The sequence below is a fragment of the Drosophila teissieri genome, chromosome 3L, assembly GCF_016746235.2.
Source record: "Drosophila teissieri strain GT53w chromosome 3L, Prin_Dtei_1.1, whole genome shotgun sequence".
NCBI classification, from domain to species: domain Eukaryota; kingdom Metazoa; phylum Arthropoda; class Insecta; order Diptera; family Drosophilidae; genus Drosophila; species Drosophila teissieri.
The window spans coordinates 11,062,949-11,088,591 of NC_053031.1; the positions used below are offsets into that span (position 1 = coordinate 11,062,949).

The 25,643-nt window shown below is 42.9% G+C and overlaps 3 protein-coding genes across 8 annotated transcripts in view; all 3 read right to left on the reverse strand.

Moving 5' to 3' along the window:
- On the reverse strand, positions 1 to 2,015 carry LOC122617434 (putative alpha-L-fucosidase). The gene is made up of 6 exons (XM_043793288.1): positions 1,693 to 2,015; positions 1,502 to 1,643; positions 1,298 to 1,404; positions 690 to 1,166; positions 222 to 637; positions 1 to 157 (listed from the first exon to the last, which is right to left on the reverse strand). Exons 1-6 carry the CDS (start codon positions 1,928 to 1,930, stop codon positions 53 to 55), a joined length of 1,485 nt encoding a protein of 494 aa, XP_043649223.1. The 5' UTR covers positions 1,931 to 2,015; the 3' UTR covers positions 1 to 52.
- Positions 2,016 to 2,468: 453 nt separating this feature from the next.
- Positions 2,469 to 3,923, reverse strand: LOC122617435. Of its 2 annotated transcripts, none has more exons than XM_043793289.1 (2): positions 3,768 to 3,923; positions 2,469 to 3,704 (listed from the first exon to the last, which is right to left on the reverse strand). In XM_043793289.1, exons 1-2 carry the CDS (start codon positions 3,776 to 3,778, stop codon positions 2,594 to 2,596), a joined length of 1,122 nt encoding a protein of 373 aa, XP_043649224.1. In that variant the 5' UTR covers positions 3,779 to 3,923; the 3' UTR covers positions 2,469 to 2,593. The 2 variants fall into 2 exon arrangements, with proteins under 2 accessions (XP_043649224.1, XP_043649226.1); XM_043793291.1 differs by having other exon boundaries at positions 2,469 to 3,677; positions 3,768 to 3,910.
- Positions 3,924 to 5,549: 1,626 nt separating this feature from the next.
- Positions 5,550 to 25,643, reverse strand: part of LOC122618426 (MOB kinase activator-like 2) — a 39,305-nt gene continuing 19,211 nt past the window's right edge. For 2 of the 5 annotated variants that reach the window (XM_043794858.1, XM_043794855.1), the window contains exons 2-4: positions 8,559 to 8,719; positions 6,864 to 6,960; positions 5,550 to 6,796 (exon numbers count right to left, since the gene is read on the reverse strand). In XM_043794858.1, coding sequence (XP_043650793.1) covers positions 5,740 to 6,796; positions 6,864 to 6,960; positions 8,559 to 8,719 — 1,315 coding nt within the window. In that variant the 3' untranslated portion in view covers positions 5,550 to 5,739. Of the gene's footprint in view, positions 6,797 to 6,863; positions 6,961 to 8,558; positions 8,720 to 8,816; positions 9,575 to 15,648; positions 15,829 to 23,439; positions 24,503 to 25,643 lie in introns of those variants that run through there. The other 3 variants (XM_043794856.1, XM_043794854.1, XM_043794857.1) reach the window with 3 other exon arrangements.

A 25,643-nucleotide genomic window follows, 5' to 3' on the forward strand; every position in this document is an offset into this window, starting at 1 on the left:
TCTGGTTAATAATACATTGTAATAATGTCACTCTATTTGCAAATGGCCATCACTACGCTATAGTTATTTTGAAAGTCCATGCATAGTCAAGGCCTCTCTTATCGATGTGATTTTTGGGAGGAAACTCGATGTGCAGCCTGTTGTGCTTAGCAGTCCACTAAAGAGAATGTATAAGAACAAAGTTATGTGGCATCTTTTACTCAGTAGCTTTCGTTACATACCTTAATTTTGGTGTCCTCCATGCCCAGCATGACGACCTGGGTGCTTTGCTCATTCAGCACATCTCCACCGGTGCCCATGTCGATTCCGGTCAACATTATATTTTGGAACACGTTGATGTCCTTGCCCAGCGGATAGATATCCAGTTCATTGGTGTCGTACGGATACTCCAGCACAAATGCGTAAACGGTGACTTTGCCATCGATCGCCTCCGATTGTCGCGTATACCAAACATTTCCGTTGATGGTGTCATTCTGATAAATCCAGGGCTGACTGCCGTAGATACCCTCGCCATTGAACTTCAGCCAGCGACCCATGTCCCTGAGACGCTCCTCGAAAATGGGCAGGATGGTGCCAAACCTGGTTGGTCCCACATTGATCAGCACATTGCCATTGCAGCTCACAGTGGTGACAATCTCTGCACAATTTCAGAGAGAGATTAAATGATTTAATGTATTATATGTACCCACCTTTGATGACATCCTTGGAGCTCATGAAATCGGCCAAAGAGACATCGAATCGCTGACCCCAGCTGGTGCGATCCAGCGTGAAGGCATTTTCCCACTTGTGGGCCTGCAGAACACCGGGATTGAAGCGATCGGCACAATTGTAGAAGTCGCCATGCAGGCAGGCGGTGCCGAAGCCCCAGCGATCGTTGGTCACCACCGTGTCCCGCACAGGACTATCATTGTACAGCCAGGCGATGAACTCCTCGGAGCGCCAGTACTTCGCCGGCGCCTCCCAATCGCCATCCGACCAGATGATCTCCGGCAGGTACTGCTGCACCAGCTCCATTTGCTCCGGCCGCACCTTGCGCTCCACAAAGTGCTGTTGCATCAGCAGATGCAGCTTGTCGTCGGTCCACAGCGGGTTGAACCACTCGAATAGGGAGTAGTAGAGTCCGAACCGAAGGTCGGTCTCCTTTCGAATGGCGGCAGCCAGTTCCTCTGGGAAAATGGAAGTTTTAATCAATACTCTACATATTAAGGAGATGATCTGGATTGTTGCCTATAGTTAAAGCTATAGAATCCATCTATATGTATCCAGCTTATTGTTGGCTACTATCCGACCCACTTACTGACTATGTCCCGCTTGGGTCCCACATCCACGGAATTCCATCCGTAGCTGTTCTTCGAGGGCCACAGCGTGAAGCCATCGTGATGCTTGCTGGTGAGCACTACGTATCTGCAGATGGGGATTGTGATATATAGTGATTAATGATCGGCGGAATTGTACAGATAACAATTAATAAGCACAGATAACCATGTGTGTGTATGAGTACCTGGCCCCGCTATCTTTGAAAAGTAACGCCCACTGGGTGGCATTGAATAGCTCCGCTGTGAATTGGCTCGCGAATTCCTGATAAGTGAAGTCGGGCTTGTAATTACGCTGCATGAATTGAACGTATTGCGGATTACGGAGATCTGTAAGCGAAGTTAAATAAATAAAACAATATTTATAAAGCATACATACTTTTCCAGTTAGTCCAGAACCACTCGGACCCGAAACTGGGCACGGAGTAAACGCCGTAGTGCAGAAAGATGCCCACCTTGGCCTCGTCGTACCATTGGGGCAGTGGCCTCTGGTCCAAGCTGGCCCAGTTGGGCTGGTATCGAGTCCGTGGACCCGGCACCTGTGCGTCGACGAGCTCCGCTCCAGAAATCCACACAACGACCAGCGCCACCAGAAGCGTCCAAGCGGAGATTGCCATTTCCTCAATTAGCCGGCGATCTGATTTCTGGCTCACTCTGATGCGACCGCCTCGCTTCGTGATCCAAACTCAACTGGGAACTGTTTTGAGCGGAGAACGATTCTCTGAGATTGCCGGCTTCCAGCAAAATGAATTTGCCTTTGTGAGTGTGACATACAAGCACTTTCACATCGGGATGCATCTGGGTTACTCAGCAAAACAAATCAAGATCATTTTTCCTATTTACGTGAACTAATAAAAACATTAGGGGATACTACTACAAGAAAAATAGGCATTAAAAGCAGTATAACAGAGAATAGAAATTTGTAAGCAGCGTATATATATTAATATAACACCGAACATAAACTTTTTTGTTGAGTATTTAACGCTGTGAATGCTGAAATGGTGATAAGAATGCTGTTTTGTGCCGATTTGTTTATCAGCATTTCTAATTTGTAAACACGTTTGGTGGGCAAACAATTTGTGAATCGGTGGCTTATATTTACGAAAGCAAGATACATATTATATTTCTAAATATATATAGATAGAAACCTTTCGCTATAAATAAAATTACCATATCAATTCATTTAATTTTGGGTCTTAATATGAAGCTAGAACAAAGCTTCGAATTTGTATAAAGTACATCTGGGATTCGATACAAATGCGTTTATATATGATTCCGGATTAGATGTCACAGTGGGCAGACCAGGCGCGATATCGTCGCATGGGTCGGGGAAGGTATTGCGAGGCCAAGGAAGCAGCTGTTATATGGTCGCGCGAGTAACTGCCACCCATGGTAACGATGCGGCGGGACTCGGAGAGTGGAGGTGTCTTGTCCGTGGTCAGCTGGAGTTCATCTCTGGCCGAAGCGCTGTTCTTGGCGATTTGGTACATGTGCTCGTACTTCTCGGCCAGGCTAAGGAAACCGGACTTGCCGGGTCCCTCGTAGAACTCCTTGGGCGACAGTTTGCCGAAATCAATCAGGCCAATTAGATCGGCCACATAGCTCGGCTTCTTTTCCTCCTTGTTTACGATGCCAGAATTGCTGGTGGTTGGCAGCTCCGCTTCTTCATTTTCCACATCATCAGTGGTGGTGGTTGTGGTGGTGGTGGCTTCAGTGGCATCCGTGATAGCCACCTGTGGCACGTGCTCCACTTCCTCGATGTCATTGTATTTTAGGTACATTTCCAGCAGGCGAAAACGATCTGCCTCCGATATTTTGGTGGCAATCACTTCTATGTAGTGTTTAAAGACATCGCAGTTGAACTCGTATACGCCCGAGTGGTCCATGGTGTTCTTGAAGGAGCACTTGAGCTCCCAGGCCATCTGTTCTATCAAAGTCTTCCGATTCATGCGATGAGCACACTGGAACAGGCGAAGTAACTCCCCCATGTCAAAGGTGTTCTTGCGCGCCAGCAACTCCTTCACACAGTCCTCTTCGAGGGATTGCACCAGATACTTGTTACCAAACTCGCACAGGCGGATCAGAGTATCGAATTCGTACTTCTGCAGCTTGTCGTACTCATAGCCGTAGATGTAGTCCCGGAATTTCTCGAAAATATCCGGCTGCACATCGTTTAGCCGTACAACACCGCTGGTACCCTCACTGTAGTCGCCATAAAGCATGCGATCGAACACTTCGGAGGCGCAGCTGAAGAGCAATTTGTGGCAGGCAAAGGATTGACTGCCACCGCCCTCCTCCTCAATGATAAAGGTGCAATCCGTGTGGCGACTGTTACGTCCGAGCTCCACGAGGCAACTACGCGGCCTGGAATTTGGAGATGTACGAATGGGCCTGCGATTAAATAATATAATAACATCGTAGAGGAAATTCACATTCCTAAGCTGAACCTCTTACCAGATACTCATCTTAGCAGGGCGATCCAGCTTTTCCCGATTTGATTTCGAACAGTAAATTTAGCTTATTGAAAAGTGTGAGCCTAGAAATGTCGAAATAGGTAAGCGAACTGATTGACTGTTGTTTGATTTAGAATTCCATGAAAGTTGATGTAGTTTTTCAGTTTCGATTTCACTTTTGCAAGGATATCTGCTATGGATATTCAAGTAATACTCCCACCCGTAATAACCAGTAATAAAACATCACATCTCAATTGAACATAACAGTTTATTTTATTATCTTCTCCCATGCTCTTGCCATGTTTGCTTTTATTTGTTTTTGCTGACTTAAAAGGTTTGTCTTTGCATTTAATTCCACCTGTATTCTATTAATAACTCACATACCTACATATAAATACATGTATCATTTGCCTTGTGTTTTTTTCTTTTGTTTTTTGTTTTTTGTGTTCGAGTTCATTGCATCGCATTCAAAGTTCAACAGATTGAAAGTGGGTGTCGTTAAGAGTATAGTTCTTTGTAGCTTAGGCCTGGACAGCAGTTCAGTGAGACTGGAGTGGATCGAGTTGCAATTATCTACATCGGGACAGGTGAACCGTTGTAATACACAAAAATTGGCTTCTAATATACTACGTCGAGCGCTTCTGTTTCTAAAGTAAGTTTCTTTCATTGCCATTGGTTCTTGTTATGGGTATATAAACACAACACAATACAGCACAACATACAAGTCCCGTCTGTTTAATTGGTTAGAAATCCGAAGCATAAATCTGGTATCGCCCTACATATTTATTATTAAATGTTTCCAATTATTCATTGCAAACTTGGTTTAAAATTGCCATACTTTAACAACGTGTGGATTGCGATTTCCGCTGCATACTTTTCGGAGATTATTCGGTGCGATTTGTGGGTGTGTGTGTGTGTGTGGAACGTGTGTGGTACGTAAGTCGTGACATATTTGGTGCATACCGGTAGGCGCCATTCTGCAGTTTGTGTAGTTAACTTTTCGGTGCATACTTTCAGGCTGGCTGTGCCAAGTACACTGCATGTAAAATACGGGTGAGTTAGCTATTTTAAAACGCGTTTCACCGCCTAGTAGAATATGTGTGTCAATATTCCTGAACAATTGAACCAGTAATCGGCTATTTTAAAATGTGACTGCTTAGATTCGAATTACAACAGAAATATATTACAAAATAATGTAGTTACAGTTCCTTAAACAACAACCAACTAATTGGAAGCCTACTAAAACGCGTTATTAAAACCAAATACGAAAACGAAAGTCGTTACAAAAAAGATATGAAAAGGTGATGTCACTAGAAAATACTACGTTTCGAAACAACTATAATTATATAAGTTTGGTTTATTTAACGTATTTCTTGAGGTAAATAATGTAAGAAGTTTGGCTCTAAACAATATTTCAAGAAAACCAAGCTGAAATGAGAGCATTCCGTTGCTGTATAATATTTTAAAAGTGAACTCTTGTCGTCTTTTGTAGCAGTTCAAAACTCTTTATTATGGTTGCCTTGAAGGCGTTGACTTTGCACTTGCACTCTGGCTTCAGTCAGGACATTTTAATTGTTGCAGAAGAGAAAGGTTAAAATACGTGTAAAGCATAAGCACGCGACAACTCTAAACTCTATGCTTGCAGCTCTTCTCTGTCGTTCTATACAATAAGTACATATCTAAATCAACGTTACGGAACTACGATGCCAACTTCGATTAGCTTTTGAATAACTTAGTAGCTGTGTGTCATTTATGTAATGCCTGCTTGTTGTTTGCAATTAGCTGTTTATGCATTTTAATGTTTTCTCTTTTTTTTGTTTTTTTTTTTATTATTTTTACAATATTTTCAACTTTAGGATCATAGAAGTAACATTAAATAACATTTTTGCGTAAATCTAGTATTTCTAATGTTTTTTGTTGTTGCTGTTGCTGCTGCCGCTGCCGCTGCCGCTCTCTTCGTAGCTACTACCCCACTATGCCGTGGTGGTCGAGGACGCTGCTGCAGTTGCTCCGCCAGTGGCTACCCCTGTTGCATTCCCTCCGCCGCCCGCCGCATTGCACTGTATGAGTCCACTGTGCTGCTGCTGCTGCTGCTGGGCCGCATGATGGTGGCCATGGTGGCCATGGTGGTGATGATGGTGGTGATGGTGATTCAGATTATGATTATTGTTATTATTGTTGCTAAAGTTTAAATGTAGTGCGCCCGCGCCGTTGTTCAATGCGGCAGCATCCGTGGCACCGATCGCTGCCCCAACCCCAACCCCACCCGCACCCGCTGCCGCTGATGCCGCCGCCTGAGGAACTGCCGAGGTGCAGTAGCGCGTTGTATCACCAAATTCGCCGCTGGTCAGGTCGCCCAGTATACCGCCCAGCAAACCGCTGCTGCCCGCTGGCTTGCAGCCCGCACCCGCCTCGGGTTGCGTGCAAATTGGCGGCGCCACCGCATCGCCATCGATTAGGGACACCGATGCCGAGGCGGATGTGCTGCCATTGTTGCTTTGTGAATTGACGTGCAACGCCTCCGCCGATGAGGTGCTGTTGCTGCTGCTGTTATGGTGTTGCTGCTGGTGCTGCTGCTGCTGTTGCAGCGCCTGATGGTGGAGATCGCCGGAGGAGTGGTCATGGACCGACGACGTCGTGGAGGTAGCATCCTGGCATCCACCGGTGTCGTCGGTGAGGCGCAGGGCCACCTCAAGGTCGCGCAGCACGTCCGTCTCCTTCTCGTCGATCAGATTGAAGCGCCGGTGCAGAGCGGTGAGGTGCGCGAACGTCAGATTTAGATGGGTGTGCAAGCCGAGCAGCGCGATTTCTCTGAAATGCGCCGCATACAGATGCGCTATCACATGAAATTGCAAGCGTAGTATCTTCCGCGCAATCGACTCGAACGAGCCGGGGAACTCGTTGGCGTATTTGGTTGGGAATATCGACTCATCGCTGACCGTCTTCTGTGTGAACGTCATCACATAGTCGATGTACTGTGGTGCTGCGACGCGCGTCTTCTTGCCCTTCTCGTCGAACCATAAGTACGTTCTGTCACAAAGAATATATCACTTAGTTAATAAATTTCATTGAACAGAAATATCGGATGAGGACTCACCTGTTGCCGGGTCCGGTCATGTCAGCGCAACCGGATTGTGTACAAAATTCACTAATAGTTCCATAGACCAAATTCACGTGCTCAAATAGAGCGAGGGCTGAAAAGAAGGTAAGAAATATTGATTAGCATTGGAATAGGCACTTTAATATATAACATATGGTTTATCTGCTTATAAGCTCTTAAAAAACATTATTTTAAGACAATAACTAATATAATAAAGACTTTGAAAAGTTGGGTGGTGTGTAAATTAAAGATCAACAACCTGCTAAATAATGGCCAACTCTTCGTTTAATAATAGCTGGTGCACAGATTACTTTCAAAAGCAGAAGCAATCTTATCATCGGAATTCGACGGCTGCGGGTTTTATTGGTTTCTTTCAGTGTCTGCTTTCCAGAGATAAGGCCCAGCAGTGAGCATATGATGATATTTATTGAGCGGAACCACCCGGTAAGGTCAATGCCGACCCAATATTGGCACAAGTGTGCCCATGACGTCAGTGGCAGAGCTGCATTATGAAATGCCAGCAGAATCGGAAATTGGAGCAAAATAAACCGATGGCTTAACTCGCTTTCCTTAGCCCAAGTCGCCGATAAGATTGGCGAAGGCAGCAGGGGGCGAGGGGAGATGTGCCTCTGAAGTCAGCAATTTCAAATATTAAATTTGCATATGAACTTGCAGCTGACGCCATCGGGCGACGTGAAATGACCCTGATCATCGCCCACGACAAACAGTTGGGCTTTGATTGTTCTTCCAAAAACGAAGGGAGGATGATAATGAAAACGCTGGTGGACAAGGAGGAGGCGGAGGAGCAAATGGAGGGCAGAGGGATTGCTTCTGATGCCTCCGGGCGCTTTTGGTGGCTACAATTTGCTGATACATTGCCAATTATTTGCCTCATTTGAGTCAACAAAGAGCTGTGTAATTTGCATTCTGCCACCCAGCACACAGATTATTTACAAGATGATGTAATTTCTCAAAATCGATTCGGTTCTCCTCCGCCAAGTGATGTAAGCAAAAAAAATCCCTCCAGGCGGTGGGGCAACCAGCCAATTAGGCTGTGACTCACCGTATATTGGTTTTGCGATGATATTAGACGTCTATTAAAATGTAATTAAAGCAGTGTGTGGCTTTACTTAGCGAGAAACCAACTGAGGCGGCATCTTTCAAAGCAAACTTGGTAATTTCACTAAGCCAGTCACGAAGACAGTTTTGAATGAATACAGAGGAAAATATCCTTTTGTGTTTCTGGTACAATAAGCTTTCAGAAACAAAGAAATGGCCTGATGTGAAACTTTCCAGTGTACGCTTGCACTTCTTAAACTGCAGCCAGATAATGCTATCGTCCAGACAGAAATCTTCTGTTCAAGTTCATTGGCTGGACGATAATGCACATATAGTGCACCGTGGGGAGTGCATCGTAAATCGGGGCACTCGAGCGTTGCCACTGGCGATTAGGCTATCAAACTTTTGCCAAACAGCAGCTGACGACGCTCGTTAAACTCATTTGTAAATCACACGACAAAGCTGCCAACAACAATGCAGGCAAATGAGACAGATGTGAGTAAATAGAGGCAATTTGGAAAGAAATCCGAAAACACCGATAATCACGTGAACTTTAAGTGGCAAGGAGTGGGTGGCAATGGATATGGTGAGCGTAATGTTCTTATATTTTTACGTTTCAGTTTAGATACTTACTGTGTGACGCTAGCCATTCATTGTAGTCCAAGCCAGCTGGAAGATCCACTAGGGCTTTGAGATCAGCTTCAGGTAATTTACGTTCTAGGACACTTTCCTCCAAATACAATTTGGTGTCTGTTGAATTTTGATCGCCATCGCGTTCCTTGCGACGGGCCTTGCTGTAAATACAAAAGATAAAATCCAATTAAATAATGAATTTTGCAAATAATCAGCATTTTAATGAATAAAGAATGTAGATCTGTGAAGGAGTCTCACCCAGCTACGCATAGAAAACTATCAACTGAATCCTGAGCATAACGGTACAGGGTACCAATGGTATCACCGATTTTAGAGGGTATTGTCGTCACTTGCCACATAAAACGAGCGGTCTTCAACAGACATTTAATCACATAAGAAGTTTGGGGCGGTGGGGGCGTGGCGGTGGTGGTTGTTGTTGTTGTTGTGGTTGTCGTTGATATTGTTGAGGTCGACGTTGATGGCGAACTTTTTAGCTTTTTCTTTGGATCCGATTCAGACACAAACGTTACTCCTATTCTTGTTGGCACCTTTGAGCTTACAGTTTCTTTCATTTTTTGGTATTCTTTACGTTGCTTTGGTCATCTTGCCTCCTGCGATCCGAAAGGGAAACATTTAGCCCAAAAACAAAACCCAAGAGAACCCCAGAAGCAAAACCAAACCGAAAGCTCCGCAGCGCCCAAGTGACTGGCTTCAAATGTTATCGCTTGAAAAGCATAACCCTCTGTCCGCTCCAGCAAAAAGAACTCGTGGTATTCGGTGGAACTCAGAGAGAACAAGAAGAGTGTCCCACCAGAGGCACCAAGTGAAAACCTATGAGCTAGCACAGTTTTTCATTGATAGATAAGGAGTTTAGACGCCTTACAACATTACTATATCTTAGGAAGGAAAAACCTGAGACCTTGAAAACTACGAAGTCGGTGATATCAAAACAAGACTTACAAATGAGTTGATATCGTAAATACATGACATTCAAAAGCCCCGAGAAATCCCTGCTACTTGAGAGGTTCAAGGGCCTGAATAACATGTGCTTCAAAAACCACTATGAAAACCCCTTTTTGATATATTATTTTATATTCTGGATAATAAAGCAAAATAGTGGTACGCTTTCTACCGCAAGAACTAGCTGGCATATCAAAAACTTCATACTCATCGTATCTTTTTCGATCACGTGCCTTCTGCTAGTTTCAAAAGCCGCCTCAACGCAAAAGAATAAAAAGCATAATGCTTATCAAAACTAAGAATCCACAAGTCTTTTCATATTTGCCCTCATACTGTTTATATTTATGCAAAGAACTCAAAAAAAAAAAAGAGTGTGTGTAGCCGTGCTCATGGGCATAACCGAGTTTAATAAACATTTATCAGTCGAGCGGAGAGACGGTGGCAAATGCGACTCTCTAGGCATTTAAACAAATAAACTTAGTTGTGATTATAATTATGCCACCCACCGCCCGTTGTTCCCGCACGATATCGGCGAAGCGTGCTGATAAAACTCGAAAGGCCTAAACACATGTGTACGTATATTATATACATATGCAGTGGACTATATATATACATCAGTATACATAGTCATCGTGTGTACATTTGAATATCAGACAATTGTGCGCTTTTGTTCACCACTATTTGCTGGGAGGCGGCGAGGCGTGGAGCGCAGGTAATAGGTAACAGGTAACCCCCAGACAACCGACTTTCCAGTTTAGTTTTTCATTCAGATAATGCAAATCCGCCCGCATTTAAGTGCCACATGAAGTGGCATGTGGCATTAGCGGTGGCACTCTAACTAATAGTTATTCCATCAAGTGCCGAATAATGCCAAGGACCTCCACATCGCACATCGATCTGTGGAGCCACCTTCGTTTTTGTCGCACGCCAAATTTGCGTGTCAGGTCAGAGGCGACGAAAGGTCGACGTGAATGGATTGCTCTCGCCTTCCAGTTTAAATGGCCGGATGCAGTCTGCGATGGCACACTAAGATAGGCGGCCCTCTAGGCGCGCCCTGTACCCTGTAATCAAGGACGTGGAGCACTTGATTCGGCCGGAAATCTAACCCTTCCCTCACTCTAACTTACATACATGCAAATTAAGTGGATGGACTTTCTTTGAATTATTTCTTTACATTTGTTACTGTAGGTTTAAGTGCAAGAATTCTATTTAATACATAAAAACTAAGGATTCTGTTTAAACTTGTACATCCGTGTAACATTAAATCAGGTTTAAAGCCAACTACATTCGATTTGCAAACTTTCCCTTTCCAGTTCTCACCCTCCGCTCGTGTGACACATTTTTCCAGATCTTGAACTGTAAAACACGTTCACTGGGAAAAAGCTCTTAGTCGATTATCGATTCGCGCGACGACTTTATTACTCCTCCGATCGAATGGGAACTACTGGCGAACAAACCATTAACACACACACACACGCTCGCACACACAATTTACACACTGTGCCAATCAAAGTGACGTGTTGTGTGGCGCGATAAGTCGACTTCTCTCGGTTTCTTGGCAATTTCACAAGAAGTTCCTTGAACACGTCACATACAAGTCGTATAAAATGTGGGTTTTTATGGAGGTCCCCGTTTTGGTTCTTCAATTTAGTTTTTTTCTTATCACATAAACACCTCGCTTCCATGTCGCAGAATAGGCCGCAAATATATTCGCACGTTTGGATTTTATATCGCATTTCGTGCGGCGTCGCTACGAGTCGAGCTAAAGCCTAAAACTAAAGGCCACCAAAATCGAAGTGGAAAGGTATAGCCGAAATGGGTGCATAAAAAATTCGTGATAAATAGAATTGAAATTCCAACTAATCATATTGGCACGAAGAGCGGCTATATGTGGGAGGGTTTCGGCTTTGACCTTGTCGCAGATAAGGCGAATATAGTTTGAAATATTCAGAGCTGGCCAAAGAATCAATTAGCAAAAGGAGCGAAGAGCCAAGGGAATTCTTTATGCATATATACCATGAATGGTCGAGAACCTGACCTAATCTTATATTTATTATTGTTCTATTCAGCGCATCGGCGATTCGCAGCATATGGCCCAAACACCAAACACCAAACAGCCAACACCCCAGGGAGGTGGCAAAGCGAAGGGACTGGCAATTGGGCCATATGAGCCCCATTAGAGTGGCCCTGAACACACATGTCCATTTACCTCCCACCGCCCATCTCCGCACCGCAACTCCATCATTTTAGAAAAGCTCACGGGCTTTCCCGACTTCGCTCTCGTGTGCCATTTACCCCGAAAAATTATTGCGATAGGCCTCGCGCGCCATATGCTACGCACAAAGCCAATCATCGTGATATTGATCTATCAATTAAAAGGCTTTTGCTGTTGCCACATCGCACGAGATATTCATTGTAAATAGGTGGTGGTAGGTGCTGCTGCTTTTCATACACATATGCATATCATTCTCGAAATCGAAAATCGCAAGTCACTCGAAAATTGTAGACAAAAACAAAAGCATTCAAGTTTCAGGTTGCTATCTCTGCTTTCATTTAGCTAATTATACATTTTTAGTTGGCTTTGATATAGCAAAAGCGTGACTGTGATTTCTACCCATTCTTAGTACAGCTTTAACTTTAAAACAAATAACTTAAATTGTTTATTTCAGCTTTACATGAATTTCATTGGCTCGCTTATCATTTTAATCGCTGTAATGACACATTTTGCTCTGTTGTTTAAACGTTTGCTTCATTTATAAATTGAAAGTAAACATTAAAGTATTTCAGCATGATTTCAGGATCTTTGCAAAATTTCCATTCGTATGACACACATATGGTACACAACACATAACAAACTATGTTTATTCTGATTTTTCTATTACGAAATAACTCTTTATGTTGATTATAAAGATGATGAAATCGGGCAAATTGCTCCACGTACTAACTGGGCTGATTATTACAGAAGAACAGCGAGCGAAATGAAATTGAAAATGGAGCTCATAGAGAGACGTAGTTGGAAAAATTGCTTAATATCAGACAACGTCTAAACTACGCCCAGAAACAAAGGCACATCCACGACAATAGACAATGGCAGACGAAGACCAATGTTTTCCCCGCCCTTTGCTCCTCCGCACAGTGGTTTTCCATAACTGCTATCAACTGTGTGCAAGTATTTAGCTATATAGCCGCCTATATACGACTCCATGTGGGTGTGAGGGGTTATTGTTGTTGACGATGTCGAAAGTAACTGCGGTGTAAGTGGCCAAAGGTGTTGAAATTGCCATAACAACAACCACAGCGGCAGCGGCGGAGATATAGGCGAGTCGTACGATAAGTTAATAGCCAGAATGCAGTCAACAACCAACCAACAACCGCGCGGCCAAAGACAACAACAAGAACAGCAATAAACGACTGATAAGATACAGTGAAAAACGAGGAAGAACATAGACAGACATGGCACTTTGAATATGTTCTTCAAAGAAAACATTTCCTTTGCTTTGAATGGAGCGTAAGCACCACAACATTAGCGTGCAAATTATTCAGAGATATAATATTTTATATGGACACCACCGAAAATAAATCAAACCAGAACCAGTTGGGAATCATAAGTCGCCCTACAAGGCAAGTGGTTTGACCTTTTATTTCAACATATTGTGCTATTAAAGAAATCTAGATTTGATTCTGCGCTAGTGACAAAATTCTAGAAGTTTCACTGCGATGCCTCAAGGAGCTTTCACTGCCTGAATTGGCCGCAGACTTTGTTGCCTGTCACCCCAATCATGACACGATGGGGATGATGTAATGGCCTGGCCATAAGCACGGCCTGTCTAACTAGCTCCGTCTTGGGCTCTGTCTCCCACAAATTATATGTATGTATTTATGTATATTGTTGCGGTCTGACTCTGGCTCTTTGTGTTCAACACTGGCGACGAAAGGGCCCAGTTCAAGATACAGAAACTGAAATAATAAAAAAAAAAAAATCAAACTGCCGAAATGAGCATGGAAACGTGACAGAATAATGGCATCACATAAACGTCTCATTGATACACGATAGCTCTGGGTGCTATTGAAGTAAATGGCATACATAGAGGCCAGACACCACACCACACCACACCGCACAAGCCAAATGTGGGGCAGCAACTCTTTGGAGCCCAAGACGCAAATAGAGCTGGGTTAAATTACGCTGGAGTTCGAGATAAGTTGAATGAAGTGCACCAAGTCAGCATATTCGTTTTCCTTTCTGATCCTTGAGTCTGATCTAAGTTGGGTCTTAGGAGAGATCAGTCTTTTAAATATAAGTATGCCAAAAGTCGAATTCTAAAGAGTGAACTGATAAAGTGGACATTCTTTGATTTATTCTCTGGATCAATAGCCCGATTTGCCTTAAGGGGGATGTGACTGTATCAAGATTGACAATCTCGGCGCCAATTTGCCATTGCCATCACTCAGATGCCATTGCATCTGTAAATGTATCTGCATCTGAAACCGGTTGGAACCGTTCACCCGCCAGATATATTCATACAGAATGCATAATAGCGGAGGCGGCACTAGAGGCCACTCAACCGGGCGCGAGTTACGTCATCCGATCGAGCGGTGCATTTATCCAGTTGGATTCACACCATTCCGCACCGCACTCACCGCAACTGGACTACTGGACGACTGTTTATTTTGATTGGCACGGATGGTAATTGTCTACTGGGCCCAACAGGAATCAGCAGCACAGCACACCTTTGCAAACAGCGTCGTAGTGTGAAAAAAGCAAAAGTTGGTCAATTAATAGAATATCGAAAGGTTTCCCCAAGTGCGTATAAATTATCATGGCAAATCGGGCGCTTAATTAACCACAATTGCGGGGTGGCCAGACATATGTATATATATATGTACATATAGACGATTCACACAGTCAAGTACAAAGACTGGCGATGTGTCTGCCCTCCTTTGATCGATGTCAATTCGTGAGTCAACCGAATGCATGAGGCACAAATGGCACAAAACGGGAAAGTGCACGGAATAAATCGTAGTAAAGCCGATTAAGCAAACCGTGAATGACAAGCCAACAGCCAACCTGTTGCCATTGGGTGATGTTCCATCGATAACGATCGGAATCGAATCGAATCGAATCAATCTACGATTGCACATAGGTGGGCGCTTATCAGTGTTTCGTTGTGGGAATACAATGTGTTATCACATAGTAGCATAGCGCGAGCTGATTTCCGTTCGTGTTTTTCACGGATGATGACTAAGATTTTGCTGATCAGCAGATTGCCTATATGAGTCATAGCACTAAAAAATTCCAAGCCAATCAGTAGATTTTTTGTATAGAATTAAATATTATAACATAACAATATACGTTTTCTTTGGCGCCAATCATAGCTATCAATCAGCGAATCGAGAGCTTTTTTTGAACAAAACTCAAGATAAGATTATTTGATTGGATGGAGCTTTTAGATTGTATACAGAAGCAACACATTAACCAATTAGCTTTATAGATATATACATATATGTGCCACTATGCAACTGTCACAGAGCTGAAGTGGCCACAGAAACTCAAGTGCAAAGAAACTTGAGAAAAAGAGACAATTTGGCGTCATTCGCATTCGCATTTCGCAGGCGGTCTTGGACAAATCACCACACTCAAATTGAAGGTTAAATCGCGGGCGGGGGGCCGGTTAATCGGGTGTCGAACGCGTTTTTCAAGTCCATTGAAACAATCGGGTGACGCGAACGCTGAAGCTGCCTTTGCCTTTGCCGTTGACGTTCACGTTTGCGTGAACGCTGACGCAGACGCCGGTTGTGGTTAGATTTTGGGCACAGAAAACAAATCTGACCAAGCTGGACCACTCAAATAACTACTTTCGCACTATAGTAATCACATTTACATTGTACATTCGTACAATCAATCAAATATAATGTGTGGTATCATTGGTCAAAACACTTGATTGCTTCATAGCGTTCATTTTAGCCTCTGAAAATGAACAAGTTCATTTGGGTTCATTTTTAAAAGTGATCACGAGACTGATCCACAATTTGTCGCCGTGTTTTCCTATTTTGTTTTGCTTTGACTTGAAGTTCACCCAGTTGTTTTGCTTAGTCGCTTTAGTTTGCTTCATTTGTTGATTATGACGCGTACCGTTAGCCGAAGGAAACGTGTGATCGCTGATTGTTTCTTGTGCGTATTATTTTCCGATTTTTATTATTGTTTTATTTTTGGTTGTTTTTATTGGCAATATTGATGGGCTTCCTTTGTTTTTTGCTTGTTCTTTTCTTCTGTTTTTTTTTTTTCAACTGCGTGCGTGCGCCCGCCGTTCGGCAGCGGAATCAGAAGACTGTCCGTCTGTCGCGACGCGCACCTTTGGCGCGGCGCAGCACGCTTTGATTGTGTGCGCGGGAGAGAGAGGGCCCGAGCCACTGCCATTGCCATTTGAGGCGAGAACGAGAGCGAGAGAATGAGAAGAGAATCCACCGAAATCAGCTGTTCCGATGCTCTCCCGCTCTCGCCCGCGCGTTCTAACGCTGCACTTTGAATGAAATTGGTAACGGCAGTTTGCATTTGAGCTTTCCTATCGCGTATTGCAAATTGCACATTGCATATTGCATACTGCATATTGCGCATATAAAATATAACGAAGCTCACATAAATTTTGTTATGCAAACACGCGTCTCTCGGTTCTTTCGCAGCCTCTTTCCCTTCATTCTCTTTTTCAGCTCCGAATGACGCAGACGAATGTCCCATCACGATGTCGATGATGACTGCTGAAACAGCGACAGAAACAGGCGAAGCATACGTACAGTGGAACCTGGCTAACCCAACCCAAAGTTCAGTCGACACTGCAGGTTTTAAATATCCATAGCATACATTTGGGGGCCAAATGAATTCTTATCTTTTAAAGGATATTTAAAGATATATTGATTTAGATAAGTAATGATAATAGTTTTGAAAATAAGTAATAATAATAATTCCCTTTTTGTATATTAGGTTTAAACATATTATAAACTCCTTATGAGTCTAAAAATGCTCCATTTGACTTTAGAAAAATATGAAATGAAAATAATTTATTTCATAGACTGTACTGGCTAATAAAACAGCTGCTTGCCAGCGAAATAAAAATCAAGTTGAGATACATAGAAGGGCACACAATGCGAGAGAGAGAGCGGGAGGGAAAAACGCTCGTCAAATTGCCTGTTTGCCCCATCAGCGCTTTCGTTTGCCTTTGCCAAGTTCAAAATTATTTAAAACAATTAATATTCATTTTGTTCCGCGTTGTTTTCAGCCTGCTCGTTGTTGTGGCTTTCAATTAGTCTTGCTCAAACTGATGATCATTCCATTCCCCATCTACCATCACCCATCTCATTCTGTTGATGAAGGTGTCACAAAATTGCAGCCATAAATTAATAAAACGAATCAGAAACGGCCAAATGACTCGAAATTTATTCAATTAGGACTGCACAACATGAATATAACGCTAGGTTACAAGAATATTTCAAAGTGTTGGCGACAATAATTCACGCGAATTTATTGTGGTAAATATGGGATGGTTCAGCCAAAGGAAAGTCTTTTATGGTATGTAAGTATTTTTAAACAAATCAGAATAAGGCAAAATAATAATACATATATACAGTATATAACTTTTACAAAAGGAAAGCTTAAGTAATGTTAGTATTTTTGTGATAAAAGGTCTTTGTTCCTACAAGTTGAATGATGAAGTATACTACAAAAGTGCAACAAAATGCAAAAGCATTGGAAACTAAAACACATTGTGCGTCTATTTATGGGGTGGACTACACAGGGAAGTAAATACCAATTTAATTATATTGTTTTCTGCACAATAGCAGTGGATTGCACATTATGCCCGATGAGCTAGCTGCATTTGTCGGGCGAGTTGTGGAGCTTGGGGTTTTATTGATTTTGCATGTGGATGTCGATGGGGATGGGGATGTGGTGTGGTGGCGGACAATGGAGCAGCTGTGGCACAGAACAGCTCATGGCGAACGCATTAATCTATCAGAGCCACGCTCCATTTACGCGGTAGACAAGCTGTGGGAGCGGCTCCACACCCCCCACACCACACCCTCCACCCCACTCATTACCCCCCGCCGACCACCGACAAATGTGTGCCACAATTAACAATACAAAATTACGCATTAATCAAGCACAAAGACAAAACTTTACCGTCGTACAAATTAACAAAGATAAGTGCACTGCGGAAATCAGATGGCTAATTATCATAGTATTTTTATTTTTGAAATAAAACACAAGCTTTTCTATCATATCAAAAGAATTGGCTATTTTTAAAGAGAGTTCAATATGAATTACGTGCACTTACAGTGGTTCTAATTGTACTTGCAATCACTAGCTGCTTTCTCTCTGTGTACCAACACGGACATGGCAAAAAAGAGCTTAGGAAATATACATTTTAATTAACGTTATTTTTTTTTGTCAATAGCGGATGTCGGTGGATAAACGAACGGATGACTGAGGAGGGGAGGATGACAGTGGATTGAGTTTGGGAAAACGGCCAAAAGCGCCGATATGAATCAGCTTTTGCCGAAATGTGTCTGAATCCCAATCATGTTTCCTCTGCCCCCATCTCCCCCTACCTCCATATCGCCATCTCTTTCTCTGTGGCACAAGACAAAAGCCGCGCCAATAAATCGAAAAGTACCGTTTCGCCCGTTTGGCAATGCGGCACCCATTCAGCATACGAAAACATTGGCAAGCAGTTTGGTGGCAACGAGTTCCAAAAGGAGGCATACTCTGTACATAAAGCCAATATATGCACACAACTAAACTTCTAAAGGAAGATCCTAGAAGAAATTGTTAATCGGGCTATAATGAATGCATATACTATATAAAGTCGGAAGTCTACCTCATTCATATTACTTTCTTATAAATATAATATATACAGCCTGATGATCTTGGTAATAATTTGGCTGTTCAATGATAAGCTGCTCATTTATATTTAGAGCTACAGAACGAGTTCCCACAATTTATGTATTTCTTTGAATGCCACAAGTCCAGTATGCCCCATTACAATTTAATAGATGGGTATAACTAGAATCGCCTGCTGGGAGAGCGACCAGTTTTCGTGCTGGGAACGAGGCAACTGGTGACTGCCTGCAAACTGCTAACTGGTAACTGCTAACTGGTAACTAGTCTCTATTGGCCCAGAGAGAAGACGGCTTAGACGAGCGGCTCTCTCTCGCACACAGCTGACGACAGCAGCTGTCGACGTTCAGCAGTGTGTGTGTGTGTGTGTGAATTGGGTGAGTCATTTGGCCAAGACCCCACCTCACCACCCCACCAACTCCAAGCCCCCTAAGGCCCCCTGCCAAAGCAGCGGAGGTGACGACAACTGACATTAATGTTGCGCTGATGAAGACAAAAGCGAGAGACACAAAATAATAATAATAATGGAAAGTATTTAAAAGAGAGACGCCTCAGCTGGACAGGTAGATGGATGACGGGCAATCGGCAATCACATGTGGCTAAATGGATTAAAAAGCGGCCAAGAGAGCGAGCTTGTAAATGAGCCACAGCCGGAACTTGGCTTGAAGTCAAGGTAAACTTTTATGGGCCTCGTCGCGGTTACTCACTTTTTCCGTTTCTGCAATTTTGCATGCGGGTGAAATTGAAAACACAATACAATAATACAATGCCATACAAATACACTGTAGAAAACCCATAAAGACTTGGTTTTATGAGCTACCTGTTTGTGGTAGCAATTACTGCGGGCAAAAACAAACGTAGATGGTTTATAAAAACTAACAAATGATGCTCTTATTTTAATGAACTTTAAAGGGGTCCGGGTTGGTCTCTACGTTTTTTAGGTCGAATTTAACGAGGTTCCACTGCTTTTTGCAGCCAGAGGAGACCACATATCCTCAAGATATTACCAAAGACATTATTCTAATGTCTTTGATATTACTGACATTTTAATGGAATTTTAATAAGTTTGATTAAGCTGCTCTTTTGCCCTATTTCTTGTAAACGGGGTTAAGGAAAATAAGATAAGGTTCAGATGTGGATTTCTCTAGAACTTAGTGCAACACCTATTGTTTCTCTTCTGTTCTACCTGGGCACACAGTTATGTTGAAACCAAGTTCATGAGGTTGTCAAGTCGCCCATTGTCATCTTTTTGGCATCAAAGTTCTGGGAAATGGAAATTTCCGTTGACCTTTGCCGCTTTGGCATTGCTCCCCCATTTGACCCGAAAAGTCGTGTTCCAAATTTCCAACATTCGCCATACGCCTGCTAATGGGCAAATAATTACAGCCAGCATCTGGGCAACTAACGTTATCCGCCGGCTACCGTTGCACAATTGTCGGCCAACTGCGGATGGCTGGGGGTCGAAATTGGAGGAACCCAGTTTGTTTAATGGCAATTGTTGCTCCTCTCTCAATGGACTAATTGTTCTCAACTTTTGATTCTGGCCTCGAAGTTCCGTTGATTTTCAGCGGTTTAATCTACTGTTTTGGGTCGAATCAGAGGAGTAGAATGAACCCAGTTGGGGTTCTTGACCAGGCAAATGGCGCAATATTACTGGGTGGTCTTAGAGAAAGCAGTCGTTATGAATATTGCAAAGAAATAACATTATAAAAGAGTGCCAAGACTTTGTTTAAATGTGCTGAAAAGGCATTTAAAGTTTCTGAAAAGGCATTTAAAGGTTCTTATAGCAATAAAATAACTAATGCCAAGAAACCTTTGCCAGTTCTAATTCTTGGAGTCCCTGAGAGCTAATTGCCCGTTCTCCATCGCTGACTCGCTGGCTGGCCGTCAGTCGGGCAATTGTAATGAACTCCAGTTGGATACCTTGATACGCCTGCTGGCTGCACTAATTCGAGCTTGAGCCGCAGGCGCTCTGTCTTTGCCTCCTCGCCAGCTGTTCCCTTTCAGTCAGTTAGTCAGTAAGTCGGTTAGTCAGTTAGTCAGTAAGTCGGTTAGTCAGTTAGTCAGTTAGCCAGTCTGTCAGTTAGCCAGACTGTCAGTTAGCCAGTCTGTCAGTTAGCCAGTCTGTCAGTTAGTCAGTTCGTCAGTCATTTAGTGGTCCAGTGCGTGGAGTGTCAATGAACGGCGGCGACAGAAGAAGCTTGGCTTCGCCGGAGCACCTGTTCTCGTTTGAATACCTGTGCCCAAGGTGCTGTGACAGCTGCGGGTTAAGGCCCAGATGATTAGCAGTCGGTACTAATGGATGGGAATGGAAAGCTCAAGTCTACTGCTCCATCTAGAGTTAAATCTGGAAATCTTGTGCTTATTCTCCTACGTCGCCCTGCAAAAATTGATTGCTCGTAAATCGCAAATCAGCAAAAGCTAAATGGGCAAGTTATAAAAGTCCGGCATACAAAACATATTAAACTGGGACAGGAAATTAAAACGTTAGCGACCAGCTGGAGCAGAAGAAACGGTAACAGCCAACGGAGCTCGCTCTCCAGCCATATGATAAAGCCCCCAAGTTGGGGCCAAGCATGTGGAGCGAAAAACCCAACGAGCCAAAGTTGAGCAGCTGGCTAAAAGGGCTGGGGGAAAAGTGGTGGTGGCGGCCACCAAGATTAATAATGCCCAGACATGCCCAGTAAGAAAATGGGAAAAAAGTGCAAGTAACATGTGTGTGTATGTGCCTTACTGGACCCTAAGAACGGCATTGCCCAAGGGGAAAATAATACCCAAGACTTGGAGGCGGTGTCCACCTCCTTCGTTAATGAGCTGGTGAAACTCTTACAAGAAAGCGAACTAATATTTTAGCTGGCTAGACAGCTTAAGGAATGAGTGGTCGAATGAGGCATTTTTAGTGTGCCCAAGAAAATATATGATGCACCTTATACTTTAGTGTGACCAAGTGACCATGTATTATTGTGATTTAAACGTGCTAACTACTAATTGCAAAAAAGAATACCATATTCATACATCTTACTCTCTTTTTTCATTAGCATATCTGCAAATCGTGAGAAGCAGGAAGTTTTTAAGCTGTAAACCAGCCACAATGTGGATATTCCTTTGTCTTCAATTACCTCCAAAGTACAGTTGGCCATAAAGAGGTCTTCGTCCGACCGAAAACAATATTACTCATTTATGAAGCCTGAAGTTTTTGTCAGTTTTATATTTGTTAAATTTTCATTTGTTTACATAGGTTTTTTTTATTCAAATTTTGGGACTTCTTGATGAAAACCAAAGCAAATGAGACAATCAAAACTTTGGAGCATTATTATTATGTAAATTGTGAGCTTGGAGATGGGGTTGTTATGGGGCCTGGTAGCTTAGTGTGCCATTGACACTCTCTGTGGATCTGTCGGCCTGACAGGTTTATCATTATCATTTTCATAATGCGCCCCCTAATGCGGCACCGTCTTCCCTCCACGAAGTTACTTAACAAATGACTGTTGTTATGCGGTTCTGCCGCCTCTTCTTACTCAGTTTGTATGCCCATACTGTTAGTCATTGTTTTGGGGGGGCGGTGGAGTGAGTATATGAGTATGTGAGTATGTGAGTTGCATGCACAAAGACGACCCTCAAACAGTGAATAAGTTGTTATTTAGAACCCAACTCCCACCTGCGGCTCTTGTCCATCTTCCCGTTTAATATAGTCTTTCTATTCTACTGCTGTGGCACTTATGCATACTCATGTGTGTCAATATTTGGTTTCCTAACTAATTATCAGTTCAGCGCACTCTGCGAGCTCGGTGGCAGAGTGTCAACGCTTTGCGCTTGTCTCACCTCGGTAATTCGAGAGTTCGTTTAACTTTGCTGCTCAAATAAAGCCAGATCAGCAATCACCGAGCAGATAAATCTCACTGCTGATGAGAATCGTTTCAATTTGGGCATGGTAAATAAGGAAATAAGCCAGCATCAGCTGTTAAGTTACAGTTTCCATTTGCAGAGCTCTGGTTTTGGTTTGGGTCACCACCTAATTCTGGTGACCTTCGTGGCGCATTTCTGATACCTTTAGGCCTAGCATATGCATATATTTAGTTGGCCGCCTTTGTTTCGGCTTCTATGCGTGTTTGTTTCTTGGCTGCCTCCACTCCACTTGTGATGTTTTAATTGCCGCTTGAACCTTGAATTTGCACCACAGAGTGCTTTTGGTGGTCACCGGTAAAACAAAAAAAAAACTAAATAAAATAAAACTCTACAAAAACCGCTTGAGAAATGCTCGCAATTAAAGCCATAAAAATGAGTAAATACCACATTTATCTGTGGCTTTGCTCTGCTTTTCGCGTTCTTTATTGTTCATTTTCATTTCGGCTTCCTTTGTTCGACCTCTGACACGGGTATCTTAAGTATTTCCCTAATGCGGACAAATTATAACTTTGTGCAATTCTGCGTGACGTGACCTTAGAAAGTTGATCGCCGCAGAGTGAATGCTAACGAGCGTAATGGCGATGGTAATACATTAGCAGTAATTATACAAATCCAAATACTAGTGGGCATTCACAAACTGGACCATAAATCATTCTCAGGATCGTATAACTATTCGGTAATAAATAGATCTCCTAGAAAAACCAACGTAGTTCGTACTATAAAGAGATGAAGTAACAAGTGCTACTATAGATTATAGAACCTGAGTTTATTTATATTCTTAAGTAGCAGTATAGATCACTACAATAGCTTAGAATCTGTATTTTTAGTTCCAGTTTTTGAGATATGCTAATATTTAGAAACGTGCTATAAGAAATTATCCAAAATGAGGTAATTAATAACACGGCGAACAGTATGATTGACGCAACTGACGCATTATAACTGGAAACCTTGGCTACCTAAATGGGCGAAAGATTGGAACAGCGGCTTCCAAGACCGGATTGGTACTATGATAATCCCACCCGAATCACACCAATCATACGGTTCTATTGTGAGTCGCGAATAAAATTATGAATTCAACTCAAATGTCAGTTGGAAGAAAGAAGGAGGGGTTAAGTTATTTCCACTTACGCAACCAATCCGCCCAAGAAGGCAACTGGACCGCCGCCGATCAGGCGGATCTTTCGATGACAGGAATCGAAGAGGGAGGTTCGGGTGGGCGCCTGCGAGGTGGGTGACATGATGGTGTGGCCACCACTGTGGTTGTGGTTGTTGTTGCTGCTGCCGCTGTTGGTGATGTTGTATTTGGTGTTGTTGCTGCTGGGATAATTCCGATCGCTAATGAGCAGTTGTTGTGCTGCACTGGCTTTCCACGCTTGTTGTTCGCTTGTTTTGCAATTGTAATTACCACTGTAGTCGTTGTTGTTGCTACTGGTGTGTCTGCTGTTTTTACTGTTTGTATAATGAGTGTTGTTATGATTGTTAATGCAACTATTAGACAAACTGTGGCTGCTGCCACTGGTGCTGCTGTTGCTGTTGATGCTGTTGATGCTGCGGCAACTGTCGTCGTCGTCCGTGGAAGTTGCCAGTTGCTGCTGCTGTTTTGGCTTCTTGTTGCGCCTCAGAGCTGCTGCGAAATTGTAGCTACTCGATTCCTTTTTCTTCTTCGGTTTCTTCAGCAACTGCTCCGAGTTTGAGTTCAACGCGGTTGCAAGAAACAACAAACAATTGTCGCCTTGCTGATAGGAAGAAGTTTGCTGATGCTGCTGTTGCTGCTGCTGCTGCTTGAAATAATATTCTGTGTCATGTGTCTTCTCTGCTGCGACTTTTGGCAACTTGTGTTGCTGCTGCCGGAAGCGTTGCAACAGCGTTTTGCGCTGCTGTTGCTGCTTGCCACTTGGTGTTGAGGCAGCTGTCGATGTTGCTGCTGTTGTTGTGGTTGTTGTGGTCGTCTTCGTTCCGAAGCCGATTTGCACGATGTGCTGAGTGGGCGCTCTCAACATTATTCACTGTCACTTTTCGCTTTTATTCATTTGTCACTATAATTCACTCATTTGTTGTTGCTTCTATTGCTGCTGCTGATGATGCTGCTGTTGCTTTTGCTTTTGCTGCTGTTAACTGATTTTGCACACACTTTAATCTTATTGAGTTCGGTTTTTTCCATCTTTCACTCTTGTTTAAGGCAAACTTTCTTCTAAATGAAAATAAAACAAACAGCCATTAGCTTTAAGCCCGAACTTTCAACTTTTTTGCCCATTCCCTTTTGCTTCGCTTTGGCGAAATGGCAAAAAGAAAAGATGGTAAACTTCTCGTGCTCTGTGGTGCTTGCTTAGTATGTGTCATTCATCGGCTTCAAAATTGTTCCACAAGAACTGCACAGTGGAACCAGCAACCTGTTCTATATAGCTATTACCCCATCTACATTTTTGTGCCACAGATAATTGTGGCACGTAAATTAGCCCGCGAGATGTCATTCTAAATATACGAAATCGATTTGACGAAAGTCTTAATCCACTTAATCCCACTGGATTCGAGTTGGCCGAACCAATTTTGTAATAAATTCTTGTTCGGTAATCTGCCACAGTGCGATGACAGTGTACGGCAATGCCATGTGCTACAAACTTGTGTATTTATTATTTAGTTTTAATACATATAAATGCGCGCGTTCCCCGGGCATAAATCCCCCATCTACACATATTCAAATATATATATTTGTGTATACTGTGTATATATATTTAAATGTATATATATTTGTCGTTGGAAAACGCGATCGCGTGAGTTTTTCGACTCGTTGCGTAGTTCACACCGAAAAACAAAAACAAATGCAAAACAAATTCGCAATGCTGAGTGATTTGAGTAGGCGCGTGTGTGTTTGTGTTTTGTGAGTTGCTAAGCTAAAATCCGCTTATATGTTAATTAGATTTACTAAAGCAATAAATTATAAGTTTCTTCCTTTTTGTGCTGGCTTGAACTTTTGCAGCTTATTTGTTTGACTTTTTCTCTCTCGCTCTCTGTTCCCTGCAGTTAATTAATGCAAATGCTTTAACACTCGAGGGAAACAGCAAGTTTAAAGATTTAATTGTACAAATAAATGGAAAAAAAGAAAACAAAAACAAAAAACCCATTGAAGAGCGTGCTGCTGCCGTTTCAGAGTTCCTTTTCGCATTCGATTCAAATTGTCTCGTATTTATGCGGTTTTTTAAGTCATACTTTAAGACCTTAACTCTGGCAATCCGGCGCAGGCCAAAAGAAAAAGAAAGTAAGAGGCGGCGTCATCCGCTGCTTACGCAATCGCTGGCAAAAAAAAAGAGGAAAAAAGAAGCGAAACGACAGAG